Here is a 23,883-nt window from a genome sequence, read left to right as displayed (position 1 = left end):
TTAGAATATTCATGATGACACAACTTCTAGATCTAACTTTCACTTGTCTTTGTCCTGTTTTCATTCATTCAGAATGAGACTGAAAAAAAAAAATCCCTTGGACTAAAGCTTCATGCACTTGGTCTAAACCCAAGATTGAAATACTTGAAAAGTTTGTGATAAGTTGGCATGACTATTTTTTCATATTTTGCTTTAAGATGTACTTATTTTTTATACTCTGTATTTTAAAGTAGTATCTAATACATCCTCAGGATGTACTGGATCAAAATATATTTTGCAATTATTCTCATTCATCTCATCTGTTCCATTTCAGTCACTGAAATTCATCTCATATTCAGTTGGTACCATTTCCAAAGCAAAGCCACTTTGATGGGTATCTTTGGCACGCTTCCTCATATTCTCTTCTCTTTTTGTAAAATGCTGTTTAACTATAATTTGTTATGGATGAGGTTTTTAAAAAAATCATTACAGTGATTCAATTAACTCATTTTCAAGACAGAAATGTTTCTGAAAGCCGATTTCTAATGCCAAGCTCTTACTAAGCACAAGTTCAGATCCTTTATTCCACCGCAGGCCTGTAAAGAGTAAAGCTGTGTCAGAGGGAGTCTTGGGAGATCTCCCTGGTAAGAGCTTACCAAGCACTAGTCCATCTCTTGGAAACTCCCATCTCGAGTCATAAGGCAGCTGCATTGGGTCCACATAAATATATTCATGTCCATCGGGGCTGATTGATTCAATGACCCTCCAACGAATTTCATACCTTGGTTTCTATAAATGACCAGGACAGGTAACTGGTAAATTACCCACATCCAAATGTACCACAGCACCAAAGTGACTGGACATGGTGGATTCAACAACATGCACTCATCATGTAATTACTGGGCTCCTCCTCTGTGCCGAGCACTGAACTAGGATGCTTTTCTTCTTGTTATTGGTTTCAGAGATTTTTACTCTCTAAGAAAATATCTACCTGTTTCCAAATGACAACCAGGACAATGAGGGAGATGATCACGATCACCAGCAGCACCAGGACTGCAGCTGCCACTGTGAGTTCAGATCGCAGAGCTGGAGGACGAGACAGAGAGAGAGGCATGGTGGAGAATTTGTACGAACACGCAGGAGGGCAGGAAGGCCGGGTGGCTGTTTCTGGGCCAGAAATCTCTCACTGCTGGTAGGGAAGTATGAGAGCTGCCTGGCTTATTTTAGGGATGGACGAGACCAGCTCTCAATTACCTACATGCATGAAACTACGCCAACTCCTCCCTTAGAAGGGAAAGGGACAACATTCAATTGGGAACACGGTACTTTTTCCAAAGTTGCTCCAGCATTAACCTTGTGGACAGAATGTGAATTGGAATATAAAGATTGGTAAATGAGACTGAGAGCTACCATTAGTTCAGGAACTTAAGTTCAGTTTACTTTGAAAGGTGGCAGTTTATTCATACTGCTTTTGGCTTCACTGATTTTTTTTTTTTAAAGAATTCAATCTGTCTTAACTGTTATAAGGAGCAACAAGGGAGAAGATGCTCCTTCCCTGTCCTCTGTCCCCACACTCAGATCAAAGAGACTGGGTAATTAGACAAGCAAAATGCTGAGGAGCCACTACAGGATATGGTTTGGGATCTGAATCTGAAAGAAAAGGCTCCCACACGGATGCCCAGAGAAGGCCCTTTAAGAGCATCCAGAGCTGAATTTCTGCCAAGGGACCTTCATTCCCACCGGACCCTCTGGGATTCAAAGTCCCACCAGAAGAAGGAAGGGCGTGGCTGGTGACTTAGTGTTGTCCTGACTCATGAGCACTCACTGGGCGCCACCAGCTTCAGTTCTCGGCTCTCAGCCCCAAGGAGGTTCTTTGCCAGGCATCGAACTGCAATGGTCTCCTCCACTTTGGCAAATGTCACCTGGCCCTCCACCGTGCTCCTGTCTCGGGGGTGGACCTCCGTGATGATGTTGGAGATATTGTTGGCCAAAATCGTCCATGAAGTTTCATTATTACATCTGGAGAGAGAAAAAGAACATGGATATAGAGCCAATTACAGGGAGTCACAGGGGTGAGTGGAGCTTAGAATCAACTAAGATGGCAAGTGGTCATGACCTTGTCTGCATTGGGGTGGAGGGGCTACAGCCTGATTTTCTTATTTTATGTGCAGATTAACATTAAAACCTGTTCTCCAAGAGAGCATAACCTCCACATGGATAATTAAAAGTTAGCTGTTTATGAAGGCAAGGTGGAGATAAACAAGTTCAATCAAATACAACCACCCATCACAAGCCCTGAGCCCATAAACAAGCTAGTCTTCAAGAACGTCTAACTATCCCAACTTCCCACACCTTCCAAAAGGCCTGGTGCCCACCCTTCTCTCCACCCACACTGTGAAGACCCCTTCAGGTGTCACTAGGGTTGGAGCAATGCCCTGGCTAAGTTAAGAGAAACAGAGTCCAGCTTCAGCCAAGATCCAAGTCTGGTCGGTGCCTTAGGCCTAAGAGGGAGTAGGTCTAGGAGGCTTGGCCCCCAGGAGAAGCAGTCGAGGCTTCGGAGCACCGCAGTCGCCATGCCAGGGTTGGAGGTATGAACACGCAGCTCATGTGCCCCTGGGGGAAGGTGGAGGAAGGCAGGTGAAGGAGGAGCCGGTCAGGTAACCCTCACCATGCAGCAGGTAATGAGAAGTCATCTGGGCAGCAATTTCATTCAAACGCCAATCTAGCCAGCAAATAAAGTTCACCATGTGCAAAATGTGCGGTGGAAATGTGGGCCAGGGTAGTAACAATCCTCTTCCCACAGTTTTTTAAATTCACCCTTTCTTGATGATCTAATGAAAACTATACACCTTCTTACAGCTATTCATGAACACAGAGTGCACATATGTGCACAGACACACACACAAGTTCCATGTTCAGAACCCTATCTTGCAGTTTATGAGACTCAGGCCAAATAAGAATCATAAATGCAAAAAAAAAAAGGAGGAGGGCAGCAAAAGAAATAAAATGCATTTGAAGTCCTCTGTGCCAAGGAAGAAACATTCTGACCACAAAAAGGAACATCTGGTTTCCATACTTCTTAATATCCTTGCAAATCATCCACTCAATGTCAGGAAGAGGGGTCCCTTCAGCTGCACATCTCACTGTCTGTCCCCCGTTAGAGCCATGGTGGTCGTCGACCAAGTCCAGAATGGATGACGGAACTGCAAGAGGTGAAAAGAAATCGGCATTGAATGGTTCCTGTCCCAGAACTTGTGGGCACAACAAAATGGAACGAGTTCAGAACTTGTCCATGTGACACTCAAACCGACAAATCAAGTAACCACCCGGGAGGGGGCTGGGACCGGTCGTGTGCACAGTAACACTCCCGTTTGGACAGACCCACTTGGTAGAAGAATGGTCACAGTTTGAGTGTTTTGGCATTTGTGCCCTGTGGTGTTTAAATCTGGAGTGAAGAAAGCAAAAAGCCCTGTAGTTACTTGGGTGGAAAGGCGAGGAGGCTCTTTAAAACTATATGATAGTTTGGATTCATCTAATGGATTCATCTAAACGGTATAATCTAAAGCAGCGTTTACCAAAGTGCACCTGTGGGATATTACCAGGTTTTAAAGATTTTGTTTTTAACCTGTGATCAAATAAGTTAGAAATATGCTGGTACTTGTATCACAGATTGACAAAGGGGCAGAAGAGCCCACCTAAGACAGTACCTGGCCCAAGGCAGGTACTCAGGGAACAGGTGTGCTCAGCACCGGAATCTAAATAGAGTTGGGCACTGCTTTCTGGTAAGGGCCACTGTATGAGGTCTACAATGAAAGCTAAGCAAAAAGGCCAAAACACTCCAGAACAGTCTAAGGTCATGTAGACCAAAAAGCATCATTTCACTCTTCCCAGAACTAGAGGTATCAGACTGAGAAGCAGGTGGTGACAAAGAAGCTACTGGAGCCTCGGAGTTCGGAGCTGTCCCTGACACGGGACATCCACGGTCCCTACTTCTCCCCTAAAAGGGCAGCTTTTCCCTCCACGACCTGGGAGAAGATGCCAGGCTCCCCTCGCCGAGCTGGCATCATCTTCCTACGGCCCTTCCAGACCTTGAGTTAAGAGTTCAAACGTGTAGCTCTTCATGTCATCCTCGTTTTCAACTACGATGGTATAATGGCCACTGTCTTCTTCCTTGGCCCGGATCAGCTTTAATTTGCTTCGATACCTTAAAAGAAGAGGACTTCGTTTCAGCAAGGAGTAGCCAACTAAATTCCAACCGCAATGTCCGTCTCCAATTTAAATTCTGTTTTCATAAAAAAGTAAAAACGTCTTTTGTCCTTGCTCTTATCACCACGTTACTGGGATTTTTGATACATTTTCTGCACATGGAATGTCTTGAGTCATAGATGCTTAATTCTTAAACAGAAGACCAGACAGTCTGAGAAGAACAGTGGCTTATGTGACTACAAGAGCAGTCAGCTCTGCTAAGGCCTGACCTTTAAACAGCAATAAACACATGCAACCAACTTTTTTTAAGCCCTTGATTTTTATCTTAAAAAAAAAACTTGCTTCCTCTATCCATCATTTGAGTGGTCAGCTAAACAACAGAGCATCCTTGGAAGAAAGAATGAGGCCACAGTCTCTGTATTGATAGGAAGAGGTCGCTGGGATATAAAATTCCTGCTTAAAGAAACTCTAGAAAGTTTCATAAGAATGTTAAAAAACTAATAGAAGTATTCCCCTGTGGGTGGGGAACAGTGGGACCAGGCACATGGGGACAGGAGTGGAGTAAGGCTTCTTACAATGCACCTTCTTTATGCTTGGATGTTTTTAAAGCAGAGGATTCACCTCTTTAAAAAAATAGAGAAAAATATTCCTTCATACTTTATTAAAGGGAAGTTTCCCCAAAAGATCTCTTCCACATATTATAAATGACATTTGGCCATGAATGAGAGTGTGTGTGTGTGTGTGTGTGTGTGTGTGTGTGTGTGTGTGTGCGCGCGCGCGCGCGCGCGCACGCACATATCAATAAAGTATTTACCCGTTTGATGACAAAAAAGCACAGTGGGGAGTGGGGGTATAGCTCAGTGGTAGAGCACATGCTTAGCATGCACAAGGTCCTGGGTTCAATTCCCCATACCTCCATTAACCAAAACAAACAAACAAAAAATTTGGAACAGCAGGTGGGGTGGAGAGGAAGAGCACTGGTCATGGAGGGAGGACACTGGGCATTACTGAAATTCTCCAAGCCTCAGTCTCCTTATGTGCAGCATAGAATAACTATGCAAGGCACAGTGTCATTGTGAGAATTCATTCAATGAAATAATCTACATGAAAACATTCATCAGAGGCTCAGAAATACCCTGCAAATGTAGTCTCCCACCCCAAGATGCCAGGTGCTGGAACCTGCAATGAGAGTGTGCTGGGCTGGCTTTCCCTCTGCCGCACCACACTGGACACACTTCCCAAGTGGACTTCCTTAGGGTCCCCTAAGCACCCCTCCTGCCAAGGACCAGATTTCTGTCATTCATTTTCTGTGCTCATTCACTCAAGAAAACTGGTGGATCCACCAGTTCTGGGTAAGCCAGATACCCTCCATCATGTGCATCCTTGTTCCCTGGGCTGTCATGGGGACCAGAAAAGTATGTGCTGGAGGAACCCACGAAGCACCTCAGGCAGCTTTCCTGAACCGCTCAGTTAGCGGCCACAGTCTGGCCGTTGCTACCAAGGACAGCTGGCAGACAGGCTCCCCCTAGTCCTCTCAGGCCTCACAGTCTCCTGGAAAGTTCAGGCATTGCCCACCTCTCTGTGCATCCCCATTTCATGCCATCAGAAAGCCTTCCTGAGTCAGTATCCCACTTTTTCCATCCCTGTTCCACAGAGGTTGTCACACTCCATTTCCCCAGACTGCCACTTCTCAGTTACACATGAAATTTAGTTCATGAAGAAGAAAGCAAATCCTGAGGTTAAGTGAACCAATGAGAGAGGTTCTGTCTCTTCTTCCCTGAAGGCTTGAAATAGAGGAGTGACTTTTGTCTCCCTGGGATAGCTTCTGACAAGGGCACAGGGCTGGGTTAGCCGGGCCCTTCAAGAGGTACCTTCTACTCTTAGATTCCAATCAAAGCTTAAAACTGCAAGAGACCTCAAAATAGCATCTGAACCAGTTCCTCACCTTGAAGGACATAAGGTGTAACTAACCCTACATTACAGATGAGGAAACTGAGGCTGAAGGGTGACTTACACAAAACTCCACCACTAGTGAAGAGATGAGAGTGGTCTACGGTCTCATCAGAGGCAGGGATCTAGACTACCCATTGTCTGTTTCCTCCTAACCAAATTTAGCCAGACGTTGCTCTTATTTCCTGTGGAGGCCTCACTGGGGCAAAAGCATTTCAAATTAAGCCAATGATGCTTTGTTTCATGTAGCTTTGTGTGATAACTGCCCTGGAACTGGAATCACCATACATCTCTACTTGCAATATGGGTGATGGATATCAGGGAACATATATTCAGTCCAAGTGGGTCCAATTTTACTTTCTTTCCTCCACCCCTTGCTGAATCCAGGGACCTGTCTTTCATTGGGAGCAGAGATTTTCAGTTCTTCTTTCTTCTCATTTCGTTGTTAAATACTTACCAACATACTATGAACACATTGCAATGTTATCGTCAAAGGTCCTTGAGTCCCAGTATCTCCTATTTCCGATCGCTAGATTTTCTTGGTTTGGGTTGTAAGACACCCACAATCCTCAGTCTATCTAGGGATGCCCAGTAAAACAAAAAGGCATACTTGCAGGAGGGTATTTCTTTACCTTATTTCCTGAATCTTTTCTACGTCCGTAGTGATCTCCGTGAGATTCTCAATCAGAGTCAGGTTGTCCTTCAGCCAGGATATCTTGGGAGGTGGGTAGGCCTGCACATCTACCACAAAATGTTTGACTTCATGCAGGTTGACAGCTTCCAATGGGCTGAAGTTGGGTTTGATTTCAATAAACCCTTTCTCTGTACAGGGGAGAATTTCCATTAAACAATGATGACCACACAGCGGACCCCGAGCAGCACGGCCAATGGACATTTTAGAAAGCAGAATGTACCATGGACAGAAATGGTGACTTTCTTCATTTCTTTGACCTCCTTGGTGGCCTGGCGGGCAGCACATTCGTAATCTCCGCTGTCTTTCACCGTGGCCTCGGGGACCCTCAGAGTGTACACCAATTTGATGTACGGGACCTTGGTTTCCTCCAGCATCGTGACGCCTTTGCCCTTCTGCAGCAGGAGGGGAGGAAAGCCGACTTTAACAAGCTAGCTCCTCAGAGTGAACCCTCGCGTAAGCTACGGACTGGTGGATCGCGATGCAGCGGTGCAGGTTCGTGGGTTGTAACAAGTGTACTGCCCTGTGGGGAAGCTGGTGATAGGTGAGGGGTGAGCCCAGGGGTTACCGGAAAAGCCTTGTGCTTCCCACTCAGTTTTGCCATAAACCTAGAACCGCTCCAAAAAATAGTCTAATAAAAAAATCTTTTTAAAGCTTATTCCTTTGAAAATCCTGTTTTAAAAGGATATTTAATAACATAATGTGTTTGTGCTATACTGCCAAAAGAAAAATATATAACAAAGCACTATTTAAAGTACAATCCTATTAATTATTACATGTATCTATGTATACAGAGTATTTAAAAGATTTCTCTCCCTAAAATTATAATGAGGGTGTTCTAAATAGTGGCTTTTCCTGTTTCTCTAAATTTTATGAAGTTACAACAATAAACCTGCAATATTTTTAACATCAAGCCAAAAATGTGATTTATAAACCAATACTTTGATTATATATTCTGGGCCAAACAACATGTACCTTGGTTTTTGGTGGGGATATGTCTATCTCCAATAAATGATATGCTTATGTTTTAAGGATTAAAGACAATCCAGCATGAACAGAAAAATCAAATAGCTTCATATTTCAGGGAAGATGTATGCATATTGGTCTATGAATGTCTCTTCAGTACATGAGGTTTATAAGGTCGTATGTGAAAACGCCCAACTTCCAACCACACGCCCTGGAGAGAAAGGAACAGGGCAGCAAAAGCAAGGGGGGCGGGGAATGGATAAAAGGAGAGATTATCAAATGTCAAAAAAAGAGCAAGGAGCAGAAAGCTGCAAACCAGGAGTGAAGGAAAGAAAAATCACCATGTATATACATATCTGGGCTTTGTGCTCCATAAGGCCACCACGTTAAACACTGTCCATTGTATCTGCGTGGCACCATCATAGCCTTTTACACACGGTTCACACATATCTACCACAATACATCAGAATGAATGAGACCCTATCTGCAAACCCCCAGTGACCAGAGAGCACAGTGGCTCCCCATCCCCATGTCCATCTCCACTCCTGCCTTCGCCCTCTTCCTGTGCATGGGCCAGCTTCTCACAGCACGCTTGGGATTTAGCAAACATCACTAAATCTTTGTTGAATGATTCAAGTTATGCCTGTTCCCTGAAGGGAAATCATGCAAAGGAAGACTAGGCAGGCAGGAGGCAGAATTCTTGTGGGTGTCCACAAAGCAGAAACAGAAGAGGGCAGGCAATCAACATTATCCAATGCCTCAAAACCCAAAGGCATGGGAGCCAAGAAAAGGAGAATTCATAGCTCTCTCAGCAATTAGCAAATTTTAAAATCCATTCATTCTTTGCTTTCTAATTGTAGGGCTGTGATCTTGCAGCCATAGAACCTTCCTGTTTCTCTCTGACTTATGAGAAGGGAGGCTCAGTGGGAAATTTCCATGGATTCTGAAGGGCCTGGCTGAGCCCTCATCATCTCAGGCTCTCCCATTGCTCCAGGAGCCATAAAGTCATCTCGTCACGCATGCTCAATGTAGAAACAGGAAGTTGAGGTCTAAAAAGGTCAGTGTCGTGCCCCACCTATGACGGGTCTTGGGAGCCCTGCTGTGCCCACACCATGCCACCAGGAGCCATGAGGCCACCTACCACTTGTCCAGGGTAAGTCCACTGAAGGTCAACTACTTCGTTGTTAAAGACGGCGCAGGTGACCACAATCAATTCCCCTGACTTATACACAGTTTTCAGAGCTTCCATTTCCAGGTCAAGTTCTGATGTTGCTATTTAAAAAAGAACAAACACAAAGGCCTAAATATTCATAGTATAGTTGGCATCTTACAAAGTTTGGGTTTTTTGTTTATTAAGAAAACCCTGAAAAATAATTTGCAAACCATTTTGACCAAGACAAAATTATTAAAATCTCAGAAGCCTTGATTCGTGTTGACATACATAATTTGGCAGGTAGCTATAATAAAAAATGGCACGCACACACACACACACACACATATGCACACACACAAACAAACAATAACAGTAGTAAAAATAAATTCCAATTGGACAGAACACCACAATCTCATTCCCAAGCATTTGGGTTAATTACAACTGGACTTTTGCAATCACCTTTATTGATGGATTTACTCATTACTCAGCCAGTCTTTACTGACCTGCACCCCTCTAGGGACTTGCCCCATCATTTATTCTCCTCTTCTCTCCCACACTGCCCCCAGTTATTCTAAGCCCTTTGAGAACCTAGCACAGGGCCCGGCCTAAAATAAACCCTTCACAAGAGTTAAGCAGTGCACTCTCGCTAACGCCATACCTACACATAAGTGTTTGATAAATCTGTTGACCCAAATATGGTGTACACTTTCCTGTTCGCATTAACCACTCACATCAAAGAGATGAAGTCGACAACTACAAGCTTTTCCAAAAAATCAAAATCATGTCTCTTAAGTTACTAAAATTAACCGACACGTCCAATCCCCGCAGGTGTGTGTGTGTTGTTAGGGCCTTTGTAGTCAGGAATGTGACCAAAACAGTAAGAGGCTTAGGCAAGAAAAGAATTCCTTACAGCATTTTGAAGTCAACTGATGAAACACAAACTCCCACAGGGGTAGGAAAGCTTTTTCCTTTGGTAATGCTAAGCTTCGTAATATTGCAGCCACAGAGATCAGCCTAACATTGTGTGGTAAAGGTGGGGTCCCAAGGCCCCCATATCAGAATTTGGAGTTTCCATCACTGGGGACTAGGATTTTTTTTTTTAAATCCTACAATCCTACATGCATCCAATTATTTTGTCTGTAACCCTTATTTAAAGAGGGAAGAAGAGGGTACAAGTACCTTTTAAAGCATAAACATTGAATGGGATGGTCTGGAACTTCTTCCCTCTGACGGTGGCCTCACAGATATAGGGCCCAACGGTGAAGGTTCCGTTAAAGCCTTGTCTGCTGTCATAGGAGGCGTGCACCACGTTGTCACCGCTGAGCAATGTCACTGGAGTCTCCGGATCAGTCGTGCGACAAGGGATGATGGCGGAATCATCATCCTCCACGATGACCAAATAATCTGTCATCCCTAGAGGTACGAAGGCTACATCTGGGTCTGAGGTTTAAAAAAGAAAGAAAAATATATCAGGGCTCCATTTCACCTTTATACATACATGCCAAAAGTTTATCCCTTTGGCATTAATCATGTCAGGTATGAATTTTACCTTCACACATATATCCAGAAGTGTCACCCCACTGACACTTTGCTTCATTGCCCTTCGCAGATACTGCATTTCTTACAAACTGAAAGTTTGTGGCAACACTGCACCAAGAAAATCTATCCGTGCCATTTTTTCCAACAGCTTTTGCTCACTCGATGTCTCTGTGTCACATTTTGGTAATTCTTGTCATATTTTGAACTTTTTCATTATTATTATATTTGTTACGGTGATCTGTGATCAGTGATTTTTGATGCTACTATTGCAAAAAGACTACAACTTGCTGAAGGCTCAGATGATGGTTAGTATTTCTAGCAATAAAATATTTTTAAATTAAAGCATGCACTTTTTGTAGACATAATGCTATTCCACAGTTACAGGCTATGATATAATGTAAACATAACTTTTATATGCACTGGAAAACTAAAAAAAGTTGTGGGACTCGCTCTATCGTGATATTTGTTTTATTGCGGTGGTCTGGAACCGAATGCACGCTATCTCCAAAGTATGCCTGTATATGTTTCATTGAATATGAAAAACAGCATGGTTATTTGGGAGCTATTTTATGAACTATAAGCAACTCCAAGAAAAAGCCTACGGAATTAATTTTTGTGTCTCTGACAGTACAGTTTCTAACACTCAGTAAATACAGTTAATATTTGTTGCATTTGATTGAACTGAATAGAGATGAGTATATTTCAGATTTTTTTGCACCATGCCAATAAAAGATGCCACAATAAAAATGATGTTCAAAACTTAATACAGTTCCAAAATGTTAACAATAAGTATTTCGGGATTATGACATTATGAGTGATCTTGATTTTAGCTTGTATGTCTGCCTGCAGTTTTCAAATTTCCTCCAATGAATACTTACTATTTTTATTCTTTTAAAAAATTTTCATACAGTTAACTGGTGGGACGGGCCAACAGCAAGCATGGCCCAGGGACACAGGAGGCTCACCCGGCACATAGATGTAGATGCGTCTGCCTTCAATCTCGCTCTCCTCCATCTGCTGTGTGATTGTAATAGCAGGTGTACAAACCCGTGTGGGCCGCCGAGGCACTGACCACCTCCAGCACCTTCACAAAAAGGCCACTGTTGTTCTCCTCGTTTCTGATTTCCACGTTGGGGTTCTCTTCTTCAGACATGGGGTACTGCCAGCTCACTTCACTCTCCCCAAAGCATCTCAGAGAAAAGGATGAATTCAGCTGCACAACCTTTTCATTATCATTTGGAAGGATGGAGGGTAATGAAAGCTGGCAGAGGATTAGGCTGGGCCCTGGAAAAGGAAACATGCTCTGAATAGGATGCAGCCCAAAAGGACGATCTCACCCAGAGCAGTTTCTATGAACAATGACCATTTCTACGCAAAAATCCGTTAGCCGGGATGCCCATGAAAGGCCCACCATTATAACAGCCACTGCATCTGAGTGCTGCAAACGCTTCAACATGCCTCGGCAGCCCCACCGACCACCCCGACTCCTGCCCCCTGCCCCGGATTCACCCCTCCAAACACTCAAATGGATAGAGGACATCTGACTCCAATTCCATATTTTACACTCTTACGTGTAACCCTAAAATATCCCAAGACAGCACAGGCTCTAGCACATATGGGTTCTTTATTGTCCACGTTCCCTGCAGAGAAACAGGATGAGAACAGGGGCCGGGAGACTGGCTGAACAAAGCACAAGGCGGATTTGTGCTCAAGAATTCCGCTTCTTCCATTTCTCACAACACTCTGGCATGCCTCCCCTCTAATGACTTCCAGAAACCAGAGCTGGATGATGTGGATTCCAATTCAAAAAAGAATGAGTCGAGCCCAAGAGTGAAAACTCAAAGCTCATCTTGGAACCTAAAATGTCAGTCCAGCTTCCCTGGTAGATAAAACTGATGGAAGAGATACTGTGACTCAATTCACTCACAATAAATGTTCTCTAACCTCCCTCGGAGCCTGATGTGGGAATCCCACCCAACTTCAGTGTGTCCTATGATCTGTGCAGCTTGTTAAGACAGAAGTTGTAAGTGCATCTGGTCCTGTAGATGGAGTGTACTGAGTGGAGTTCAGAATTATTATATCAGTGATCTTGCTCGACTCCACCATCTCCATCTAGATAAGACCTGAAGATGCTAATGGGCTTAAGTTGACTCCTTGAGCTAGAAAAACATTGGTGTCATGGTGAACATCTGTAATTCATAAATATCTGGATGAAAACTAAGAAGGTACAATAAATATTTCAACAAATGGCCCCAATGGCGATCTCCTGGTGGAAAAGAGTTAGTTAAGATTCCCCAAGGGTCAAATAATCATTCAATTCAATTCAAGAGAAAAAGTGGCTCTGAGATTTTACAGCAATTAAAGCATCTTCCACTTAAGACAGGTATAACTTAAGGCAGGTATGATTCCCTGGATGAGAACTTTCTAGCATTTGTTTCCTTTGAACATTCCTGAATTTCTCAGATCCATCGCTACTGGAAATCCATGTCCCAGGGAACAGAAGAGGGTGGTGGGCAAATTTAGACCATTATTCCTCACAATATTTCAATGCCGTGATTATACATATACGAAAATTGCCACTGGAGAGCATTCTTTTTGAATTGGAATGAGTGCAGTACAGCAAAGGGGACTGAAGGTCTTTCTAGATCACACCCTGTAGTTTCTACGTCTCTTCCCTCTTTTGGACCGTTCGCAGAGTACAGATAAGCTACCCCTCCCCACCGCCCCCACTCCCGCCCAAATACAGAACCTAGAGATCAAGACCTTCCCCAGGACAAGGAACTCAGAGAGGACTGGGATCCATACCTGTGAGGAGACAGCCTAAGACCAGAAGTGTCTGATGGGAAGTCCCCATAGTTCTGGAAAACTGAAAAAGTCAAATGTCAAACAGAAACAGGATTAGCCAATGAAACGAACCCTGAGCCTAGTTCTTTCTGAGCTTTGCACTATGCAGAAATGTTAACAGAATTATTTTAGTCAAAAACATTCTGGTTTGGCGAAGAGGGTACAGCTCAGTGGTAGAGTGCATGCCTAGCACGCACAAGGTCCTGAGTTCAATCCCCAGTACCTCCACTGAAAAAAAACCCCCACACACATCCTGGCTTAAGATTCCTGGTTAACAGAAACTAACACAACATTGTAAACCAACTATACTCCAACTAAAGAAAAAAAAAAAAAAAGATTCCTGGTTAAAACAGTCAAATGCCTAAGAGGCAGGAATGGGATAGCCTGGTGCAGCCCCAGGATCATGACAGGAGCCGTCTGAAGGCAAAACCCTTTTGATTGCATGCAGCTTTCAAATTCCGCAAAGTCTCACTTTATTGTCTTGGAGTGTGTCCAAAAGCACAGAAGAACTGTTCTTTTTAAACCATTTAAATTAAAAATGCAAAAAACAAATAAACCTATGTATTTACTCAACTTCCAAATTCAAGCTGCTTTCGCTCAAAATGGGTTGTCATTTGCTTCGTGTTTCACTACAGAAAGTACATGAAGGTCACATCCTCTACCACCTTTGGGAAAGATGCTCGGGCTGCCAACAAATATCTTAATATTTAAGAGCCATTCTGGTCTAGAGGTTGTGAAAGTCACACTAGGCAGTGTCACTGGGAGGATACACTTTGTGATACACAGGCCTGTACCAGGCTCAGGCCTGGGCTCCCAGCACAAGTTCTCCTAGGACCTGCTGCACTCACAGTCTGGCTCGACAAAGCACAGAAAGCCCAGGGCACAGGCGTGGAAGGAGGAACACTAAAGGAAGTGAAGGGAGAGGAAATGAGAGAGAAAATTGTGACTAAATTCCTGTGTTTTGGGGAGGCAGCAAACCAGAGGATAAAATTCGCTGGGTGACTCGTTTTCACACAGGTAACACACAGTACCTGCAGAAACCAAATTCTCCGCTCTGATGTCCTGCAACAAATTCTGGGGGATGGAAGAGAAACAGAGAGATGGACAGTGAATGTCCCTAAGACACGAACAGGGAAAAGCAGTGCATGAGGAAGGAAGAATAATGGAAATTAAGGAAGGGAAAAATTGAAGGAGAGATCCTACTGCCCTGCAGTAAAACCACTGAAGAGTCTCTTCTGGTCCACCCTCTGAAAAGGCCCCTTTTCTTTCTCCTTGTCTTTGCATGCACACCCCACACATTTTATCATCTCCCCCTTCACTTCCCATGTGAAGTCATTGAAAAAATGATCTTCCCCAAGTCGAGAATGAGCTTGCAGGTGTAGGGGCCACTGAACACGCAAGTTTCAATTGAAGAGGCTCCACTGAGCCTCTTGGCCTGGGCTGTTCCAGGCTCCTGAGTGGCTCAAAACTCCAACTCGTGCTACGGAATGAGTTTGTAGGACTTAATCTGTTCCATCACTAACTTTGGAAACTAAGATGTGTGTACATGCTTCCTAAGTAAACTATGTAAAAAACAAAATCAAAAAAAGGAGAAATTCAATGTATGCCTGGGTTTAGCCCTTGTTTGCCCACCCCCCTTTTTTTGGTTTGTTGGTTTGTTTGATTGGTTTTGGTTTTTTGGTTGGAGAGGATCCAGTAGATTAATAGTAGCCTAGTAGTTTTTGGTGGAGACTGAGCATATATTTTTGCTTGGAGGTGGCCAGGTGGCCTACTTGCAGACATCAGATTTCTGCCTCATTAAATTCTACCAGGAAAATGGAGGAGGAAGAAAAACAGAGTAAAAGATGGAATGCTGGTAACAGGGATGGAATGGGTTGGACAGGAAAAAAAATGATAATTCTGTTTTCTCCAAGGCAGGAATGAGAAATCAGTATTTCCTAAGCCAAAGTTGTCATGTGTGTGCCATGTTTGTTAATAATAACCCTGTGACATAGTTGATTTTAAAAAGTGCCGCCTGAGGCTCAGAGAAGTTTAGCAAAACACCGGAAATCACACAGCTGGTAATAAAGTCAGGATTCTAACACCAAGTGTGTGTGATACAAAGCCCTTGCTCTCTCCAATCCGCCATATGGTCTCTCTAGGAAAGGTCAGTGTTTCAGCCCTGTGTGCTAACCCCTACCCCCCTACCCCCCAACCCCTATTGCCTAATGCAAATTGGGGCCCTGCCTTCCTTCTCTGCTCACTGCAATGAGAGAAGCACTGTGTGCTGTGAATCCAAATGTCATCTGCACAGTGCTGGCTGGCTGATGGCTTCAGAGGATCCTGCCACGTACCCGGGGTACAGGGTTTCATCACTGCTGTGGTGATGGGCACAGCGGGCCCCAGAGCCAGGCCAGCCAGCCTGATTTACCACAATTAGCAGTAACGGCCTGTGTATTTGTGCATATAAATATCAGCCTCCCACTGATAATCCACTTAGCGAACTTCAAAGGAGCCCTCGAGAGCCAGCTTGATGTCTTGGGTTTTATCACGTTTATATCCTGCATTTCTTTAGCAGGCCTTGCCAATGATGCATCTTTAAAGCATTCCCGAGCTTAAGAGAGGGGCTCCCTGCTTTTACAGCGCAGGCTTTGAGAAGCGTTTTGCCCTGGCCAGGCCCCACCAGATTTCCTACTGTGCATCCAGATAGGGGAGACCCGCTGCCAGGAAGGATTACTTACTGACATACAAAGTGGGCAATGAAAACAGGGTCCCAGAGCAAGCGATAATGATGCAAATACTGAGAACCAACATGTGTTTGCTTAAGATTTCAAACTCCCTTCTCTGATAAGAGTGGTTCTCTGGCTAGAAATCCAGGCGTATATGTGAAGTTTCGTGTCATTACTCATCTGTAACTCAGACAATTTACTGGTGAATAACTGCAGAGTGTTAGCCCTACAGGGAGGTAACAGGAAACAACAGGACAGAATGGAGCCTTCCCTGCTGTCCTGGAGTGAGACTCTCTGGGAGTCTGTCTTGCTGCTTCCAGTGCTTTTCTACCCTGGAGTAAACGCTCATCCTTAATCAGTAACCCCTGTCTTAGAGCTTATCCAAAAGTCAGATGTGCAAATATAAACAGTTGAGGTTACAGATTCAGAAAAACACTGCACATTATGAGCCGGCAAGAATAAATCACTTTGCAAGGAGAAATAATGGATTTCATCCAAATCTTTTTTTTTTAACTGTAATTATAGCTCTTATGCCAACTATATGTTGGATATACTGGACTTCAGCGTCAACCTTCTATAATCACAACTCATTGCCATAGGTTAGAGAAACCATCAGAGAAAAGAGATTTCTGTCATGTTCACTCCCGCACCCCCATTCTCTTGTCCTTCAAGCCTTCTCTCAGAAGACATGATGGAAATGGCATTGGACTAGGTTCTGATCTCACATCTGACACCTAGTCCAACTCTCAGAACCCCAGTCTCTCCTTCTGTAAACCAGGACTAAGAACACCTGACTTTGCCGGCTGGCCTTACTGTATTACTATTACTACAAAGACTAAATTCTAGCTTTTAATTGAATGGGCTTCAGAAACTGTTCCCTACTGTTTTTCATACTGACTCTTTTTTTTTTCTTCCAGACTCTGAGGATGTTTAGATGAGAGGGACAGCAGAGTGGCTACTTCAAATTCTAACTACTGTGGTAGTCCAGCAGAGGCCACCTGACCAGCCCTGCACCACCTGCATACTGAAGAATCGGATCTGAACTTGTATGCAGTGGAGACTGGTGTAGCTATCGAGACCATTTTAAGTTGAACCAATATTTACAGTCACGTAGTTGTAAACAGAGAAACAAATCTGTTTGCAGCCACTATTCTTTCTCTTTAACAAGTTGCCATCTCTTCCCTGCAAACAGAAGTGAAGGGCCATTAACTGTGACTCCAAAATCAAAGACAACGTGCTAAGCCAGAGAGCAAACAGGCCAAACAATGCAAGGGCACTGCTTCCAGGAGAGAAAGCAAGCACTCTTCTCATAAAGCCAGAGAGCTGGCTTCCTGATCACCAACTGCACAATGCAACCCGCGGCAGAGCCACCGAATATTGAATTTCACCCCACCCTGGCATGATTAGAGGCCACAGAAGACTCTCTCACAGTCCCAAAAGCCACTGACGACTTCAAGATTCAGATTTCCAAGGTTCAGTTAATTTCAGTTCTCCCAAGTTAATTCTAACTGTGAAAATTATATATGCTGTTTTTTCCCTGTGACAAACGTTCTACTCGGTCTTGTAACTTCAGCCCAGGCAATCCAAACGCTGGTCTACCCTGGTGGCGACTTCAGCGAGGGTGTTTTTACTGGGATCTGCACCTCATCAGAGCCTGTTTTGTTTTTATCTCCTTGAGTTCCCTTAGACATTCCAGTGATGGGTGGGGGCTGAAGTATTTTTACATGGGAATATTTTATGGGACAATCTGAGCTCATAAACCTTTCTGCTCTCTCTGGACAGATTTTAACCATGGGAGATTAAAATGACATTTCCTTTTAACTGTCACCAAACTGGTATTACTCCTAATGGGACAGCCTTAGGTACAGCATCTTCCAGTACTCTTGAGCTCACCAAGCCCCTAGCCCTAGGGCTTCGCTCGTAAAAGGAAATGCAAATGCCCACGTATCTCCTTCCCAGGTCGGCTCTGATAATCAGATATGGGAGGTCAGTGCTTTGCTCATTACGTAAATGCAACGGATTAACAACTAAGGCGAAAGACTACCCAAAAGTCCATAAAATAAATGTTGTCAGCTCAATGATTCTTGCAACTTTATAGGAAAAGAAAATGAGTCATCATCTTTCACTTGATCCTACCAAGAGAAAAATTCATCTTCCTGAAGCGACGACTTGCTTAGAAACTCGGCGAAGCCCATTCCAGCAAAGAATTGTTGCTGTTCTCAAATGCGACCAGCAGGTGGCAGTGTTGGTTCAAGGGATGGGCGGTCCCGGGTGTGTGCGGACGCAGATGCCGCTGCAAGTTCTGTGCTAAAATGTCCCAAATACTTACTTCCAAACTCTTCCCTTCTTGCGTTGTACTTTTGGGTTTCATGGTGACCTCAGTTCAAAGCCCGCAGAATAGATGCAGGAATAGGAAAACTGCCGACGAAAAAGGCCTAACACTCCACAGGGCCCCGGGAGAATTCGCTGGGAGACAGACATCATGATCATCATCACCATCACCATCATCCCTGCCAGCGGGTCCGCCAGGGCGACTGGGCCTCGGGAGCCAGGAAAATGGCGCTGCCAGTCCCAGGTCGCGTATAAGGTTCAGCAGGAAAAGCCACTCGGGAGGAGGTTGGGTGGTTCAGGGTTTTGTTTGGCGAAAGCTCTCCCCACCTCGAAGTTTCCGCCCACTCGCGGGAGGGAGACCACCTGGGCCGTGGTAGGTGGGAGCCGCGACGCCGTGGCCCGGCCGCGCTACCCAATCTGTTAGCAGGCCATTGTCACCCCCTCGTAAACCCCCCGCGGGGGCCGGGCAGCCCTGCAAATGAGGGCTAGTTGGAAAGGACTGTTCCTGTTGCACAATAACACAGGGTCGTAAAACAAACAAACAGCAAATGGCCGCCTGCTCGGCAGGAGAACTTTCGAGGGGCTTGAAAAACAAAAATCGGTGACCACGCACCCCTAAACGCGCCCGGAACCCTATGTCCTCCGCCTTCCTCCGCTTCCCCCCGCTTCCCCCACATTTAATTATTATGGCGCCCTCACCCACATCCCTAAACCCGGTAACCTCCGACCCTCTAGCCTTCCCAGCTCCTCCCCGGCACACGCAGTGCCTGCCAGGCGTGTATCCGAGGCCTCCAGGAGGCGCCAAGTTGACCGAGGTTGGTCTTCCTGGGGCCCCTGGGTCTCAGCGCTGCGCTTCGACCCCGCGGCGGCGCCGACCGCCAGAGGCTGGCGGAGAGCGGGACGGTGCTCCGGACGCCCGCTAGAGGGCGCGGCAGCCCCACGAATCTTACCCGGCTCGCTCCTAGCTCCCGCCGGCTGCTCAGGCTCCGGGTCCCCGACAGCGCAGCGGGGACCGCGGCTCGCCCACCTTCGCCGGGGAGGTTCTGCGTTGGCACTGTCCGGCCTCGGGACCCACCACACCCAAACAAACACGGAGCGGGCCACTCCACCTCCAGCCGGTCCACGGCCTCGGCGGCTCGGTCACCCCGGGGCTGGGAGCAATGACCGCCGGCTCCCGGTTTTAGTGCACTCCTAGCCGCAGAACTGCGGCGGCCGCTGCGCCCCAGGCACGACGCTTAGTGTTTGCATTGTTTTCGGCTGAGACCTCAGAGGGGGCCGGACGGGGTGGAGGGAGAAGGACTGGGGGGTTTAGGGTTACAGTCGCGCGCCAGCGCCTCCTATGGGCCCGAAAGCGCCACGGGCTCCGCGGGCAGCTACTCGCGGAGAAGGCCGCTCGAACCAAGGCTGCGCCCCCTCCGCTTTTAAGAACCCAGTCTTCCCCAGCGCCCACTTGCCTGACGCTCGCTTTGCCGAGGCTGCCTTGCGCACACGCGCGCCGCCTGCGCCCCTCACTCCCCTTTCGCCGGGAAGACTGCAGTAGGCAGGAAAGGAAGCACCCCAATTCCGAGGTGCTCTACCCACTCCAGTCTACTTTTCCAACGGATCCTTGGCTCACTGCTTAGTTTAAAACAAAAAGAAATGCCAACGAGCCACTTCAGCAGAAGACAAGCACCAGCGAGCCCGGACTAGAGAGCAGTGGGGAAAAAAACAATTTGCCCTGACTGCATCCCGCGCGGGAGGCGAGACCGCAGGACCTCCCCTACTTGCACCCCGACGGCTGATGATACGCGAGGACCCCACAAGACCAAATGCAAAGGAAGCTGAGAGCCGCACCTTTCGGTCATCGAACCGGCTTTTGGTTTTTCCCCCAGAATTGCCGCTTTTCCACCAGCAACACATAACCCTGTCATAGCCCCCCGGGGGCCAGAGGGAGTCCCACCCACTGGGGTCTGCAGGAAGGCGCCGGCCACCACGTCCCCAGGACGCGTCCCGACGCTGCGCGCCGCCCACGGCTGGTCCCCAGGAGGCACAAAACGGGCCCGCCTCGGCGCCAGACGCGTTTGCAGCTGGAAAGCCTGGCCCGATGCCCCTCCCCCCTACCCCAACCCCCGCCCCCCTCCCAGTCCTCGCCCCTGGAGGAAAGCGGACCTGAGACTGGGAGTCGGGCTTCGCTTCGCGTCCCTCTCGGTTTAAGGGCTAGTGGAAGGGCCGAGGGGCAGCTAAGGGCTCCTTCCCGGTTCCTCCTCCCACCTCGTATTCTGTCTCCAACCCGCCACCCTGCTTGCTCTTGGGACTCCAGTCCTGGAGTCCAGCTACACTTGGGTCAAACCAAAAGCAAGAGTGTCCAAGAGTCCGAAGCAGGGACTCATCAGGGGGTCTGTGAGGCTGATCGGGCCTGAGCCTGTCGGGGAGTGGAGGAAGGGCCCACTTCATCGTGAGGATTGTGGAAAGGAGGAAGCCAAGAGGGAAGAGATGCAAAACAGCAGCATCAGGGTCCAGGAGGGTCAGAGGGAGGTGGGGGTTGGGGATGGGAGGGAATGTTAAAACCCGAGCCAGCGCAGCAGCGAATGGGGTGCGCACGTCCGGGGTGCCTCTTGCTCCCCTCCGGCGGCCCTGGGCCTCCCTGGGCTCTGAGGTGTTAGTCCCGTGAACTGTGAGGCTCGTTGTCGTGCCCCGTTTGCCCTGGATGTCTCTCCCCGCTCTAAAAAGCTGCCTAGTTCTGGTCGAGAGAGACTGCGGCAAAGCGAGTCTGTCCAAAACGTTGAGCAATTCGGTTGCGGAGCCAAAAAGCCATTTCCCACACTGTGCAGCCCGGGGCTTTTCCAGGCAGCTGGGCTGGGCGCGGGGCAGTTAGGACCTGATAAGGGCCATTCATGCTCCCTCTCCAGCCCGGGTCTGCGTCTCATCCTTAGAGACGGAGTTAGTGGCAAGTTCTTCCAGGCACTCTTTCTGCACATCCTGGGTTCCTAGCAGGGCTAGGGGAGTAAAATGCGGTACGGGCGCTCTGACTGTGGGAGAGACGGACAGCGGACAGACAACCCAGCGCTTCTTCCACGGCCGAGACGCTTGGCCAGGGCACTGGCAGCTCCTGCACACCTGGCCAGGCGGTCCGGGTTCCTGGCCCACTCAAGCAGCTAGACTCCGGTCGGGCCACACTCCCTCTCGCTCTGAGCTGGCCCAGACCCTTTCCTAACGGAACCGCTGATCCCAGTTGTTTCCGAGCCAAGTGGACACCGCCCGCTCCCCTGGCGCTGCCTGGAGAAGTTAATCTCTCGTATAAAAGCCGATTTCCATGGGGATAGACGGTGGTGGAAGGCGGGGCGCTAGGAGACGGCTCCGAAGCGAGCAGAGAGGAAGGAACAGAGAGTGGAACAGGGACACTAGAGAGGGTGAAGCAGTGCAGGGCGACTGCAGGCGGCGAGTGCCACGCATCTCCGGTCTGAAAGGGGCACGAGAGGAGGGGTGCGGGGCTCGGTTGCCCCGAGGGAGGTAGTGAGGGCGGCTCGCCTCCCACCTTTCTGTCTTACCTGGAAGCCAAGTTTCTCCGTTTCGAGTTGTCCCTAACTTCACTCACAAGAAGTTTTGCACTTTTTTTGGCGACCTTCCTTCTTTCCTTCCCGCGGCCAGGACTGGGCAGCAGCAGAGTCCCGGTCTTTGCAGAAACGGTTCCACCGAGAAAGGGGGCGCGCAGAAATGAATGGGGGTGGAGACCACCGCGCACAATGAGATCCCCTTGGAGCACTGTTCGAATTCCTCAAATCCTAGTTGCTGGAATGCGAGGCGACGACGACTTCTTCACTCGGGGCCAAATGTGTTTGTCATTACTCCAGACCGCCTGCCTGCCTGCCCGCCCTCGCCGCCGTCGCCCCCGCGCTGGGGCGCGCACCCTGAGCGCACTGCGGGGCTGGCGCCCGCTCTTCCTCACACTTCACTGATCCCACAAACCACTAGGGATCTCCCCAAACCCTCGCCCATATCCGCGCCCCCTCTGCTTGTCTCGCAGCCGCCACGGTTGTGCTGAGTCTGGCCCGGCTCGCAGCGGGCGCAGCGCCGTCCAGTAATTACGCGCCCTGGGTCAGCCCCATGTGCACCCATCCGGCACCCAAGATCCGGCCCTCCCCAGCCAAGCCCTTCACGCCTCCGCTCCCCGCAACTCCTTCTGCGCCCCACTCCGCTCTCTTCTCTCCCCACCTCCCTCCGTCCTCCAGCCGCGCTCCACACCACCCGCTGCAGCGCGGTCCCGCCAAACCGCGGGCAGGAATGAAAATACTCATTAAAAACCTGTCGCCTTCCAGGACCCACTGCCAAGAAGAGGACAAACACCTCTGCTCCGACTCCCAGCATTACTTGGTGCTCGTCCCAGTATACACGAATACCACCCCCAATCCCAAAAGAAACCTCAAAAATGTAAGCCTAAACAATTTCTTTGGGATGCTATAGAGTTGTTAGAAAAACACTGCTTTTTAAAAATAGCTCTGGAAAATGTGTTTTTAAAAATCCTTAGACTTTCGAACTCTATGGTTATCTTCCTTCCAAGTGAAGTTTATTCAAAATAAATTACTCTCTGGACACACAACTGGAATTCGACACCAATATTTTTTTTCTCATCGCCTAAAGTTTAAGTGAAGTTACTTCACTTCTAGCCCAAAGGGCCTGCTTAGGGGCTTCTTAGAAACAAAAATCCTTTTTCTCCTCCCTTACCTTCTCCTCCTATGTCAATTCGCAATGATAATCCTACATATGGAGCAAAAACTGTGTCCACAGCCTTCAGTCCTCTCCTGTAGTCCCCTCCTCTGTTTCTCTCCCTCTAGCTCCAACTGTAATGGGCTCAAAAACCGCGTTTTGTAATTGATTCAATGTTATAGTCCATCCTTCTAAAACTAATCATTTGCTCTAAGTAAATAGCTGTCAGGAAATGAAGCCCCCCCCCCTCCCCTTGGCCTCTTCAAAATAAAAGTTTCCCTCGAACTCCGTGCGCTCTGAATCGTCCAGCCTCCAGATTGCGCCTTCGTTTTTCGCTCTTACGCAATCAGGGGGTCCAGCCCCAGCCCCCAGACTTCGACAACAACTGGGGGCGGGGAGAAGGAGACCAGATGGGGTGGGGGTGGTGGAAGGAGGAGGTGTTGATGCTCTGCCGGGAAAGAGGTTCGTGAAAATACAAACTGCCCATCATTTCCAGAATGAGTTTGCCTCCTGATTTTCCTACGCTATGTTGCTTTGTAGCCTCTTTGAAAGTAAAAAAAAAAAAAAAAAAAAGGTAAAATTGCAGTCAATGCCTGGAGGGAATATAAATCTGGAATCGAAGAGTGTCCCTTCTGTAAAATTCCTAGCCCAACTAGAAATGAGGCCGTCGGAAGAGGCTCTAAGCTGCTGCGTCGTTTTGAACCTGGGGTCTTTTAGGGAAAGTGCCGTGTAGTTGCTAATCCTTTAACGGGATTAGGCAAACTGTTGAGTCTAATATGAAGATGATGGGTGTTTTTTGGTTTGGGGTTTTGTATAGTTTTGAAAACAAGTTT

The 23,883-nt window shown here is 47.4% G+C and overlaps 1 protein-coding gene across 1 annotated transcript in view; it reads right to left on the bottom strand.

Annotated features, from left to right (window-relative positions):
- Window positions 1-19,597, bottom strand: part of PDGFRA (platelet derived growth factor receptor alpha) — a 39,840-nt gene extending 20,243 nt beyond the window's left edge. The window contains 13 exon segments of the mRNA XM_032497394.1: window positions 636-768; window positions 971-1,065; window positions 1,805-1,998; window positions 3,056-3,182; window positions 4,068-4,183; window positions 6,768-6,957; window positions 7,050-7,221; window positions 8,934-9,064; window positions 10,125-10,385; window positions 11,450-11,501; window positions 11,503-11,768; window positions 13,290-13,350; window positions 19,318-19,597. Coding sequence (XP_032353285.1) covers window positions 636-768; window positions 971-1,065; window positions 1,805-1,998; window positions 3,056-3,182; window positions 4,068-4,183; window positions 6,768-6,957; window positions 7,050-7,221; window positions 8,934-9,064; window positions 10,125-10,385; window positions 11,450-11,501; window positions 11,503-11,768; window positions 13,290-13,338 — 1,786 coding nt within the window. The 5' untranslated portion in view covers window positions 13,339-13,350; window positions 19,318-19,597.
- Between the last annotated feature and the right edge of the window lie 4,286 nt (window positions 19,598-23,883).

This window comes from Camelus ferus, chromosome 2 (genome assembly GCF_009834535.1).
Source record: "Camelus ferus isolate YT-003-E chromosome 2, BCGSAC_Cfer_1.0, whole genome shotgun sequence".
Classification (NCBI taxonomy): Eukaryota; Metazoa; Chordata; class Mammalia; order Artiodactyla; family Camelidae; genus Camelus; species Camelus ferus.
Note: the sequence above shows the minus strand (reverse complement) of the source record. Positions and strands in the feature narration are given on the sequence as shown.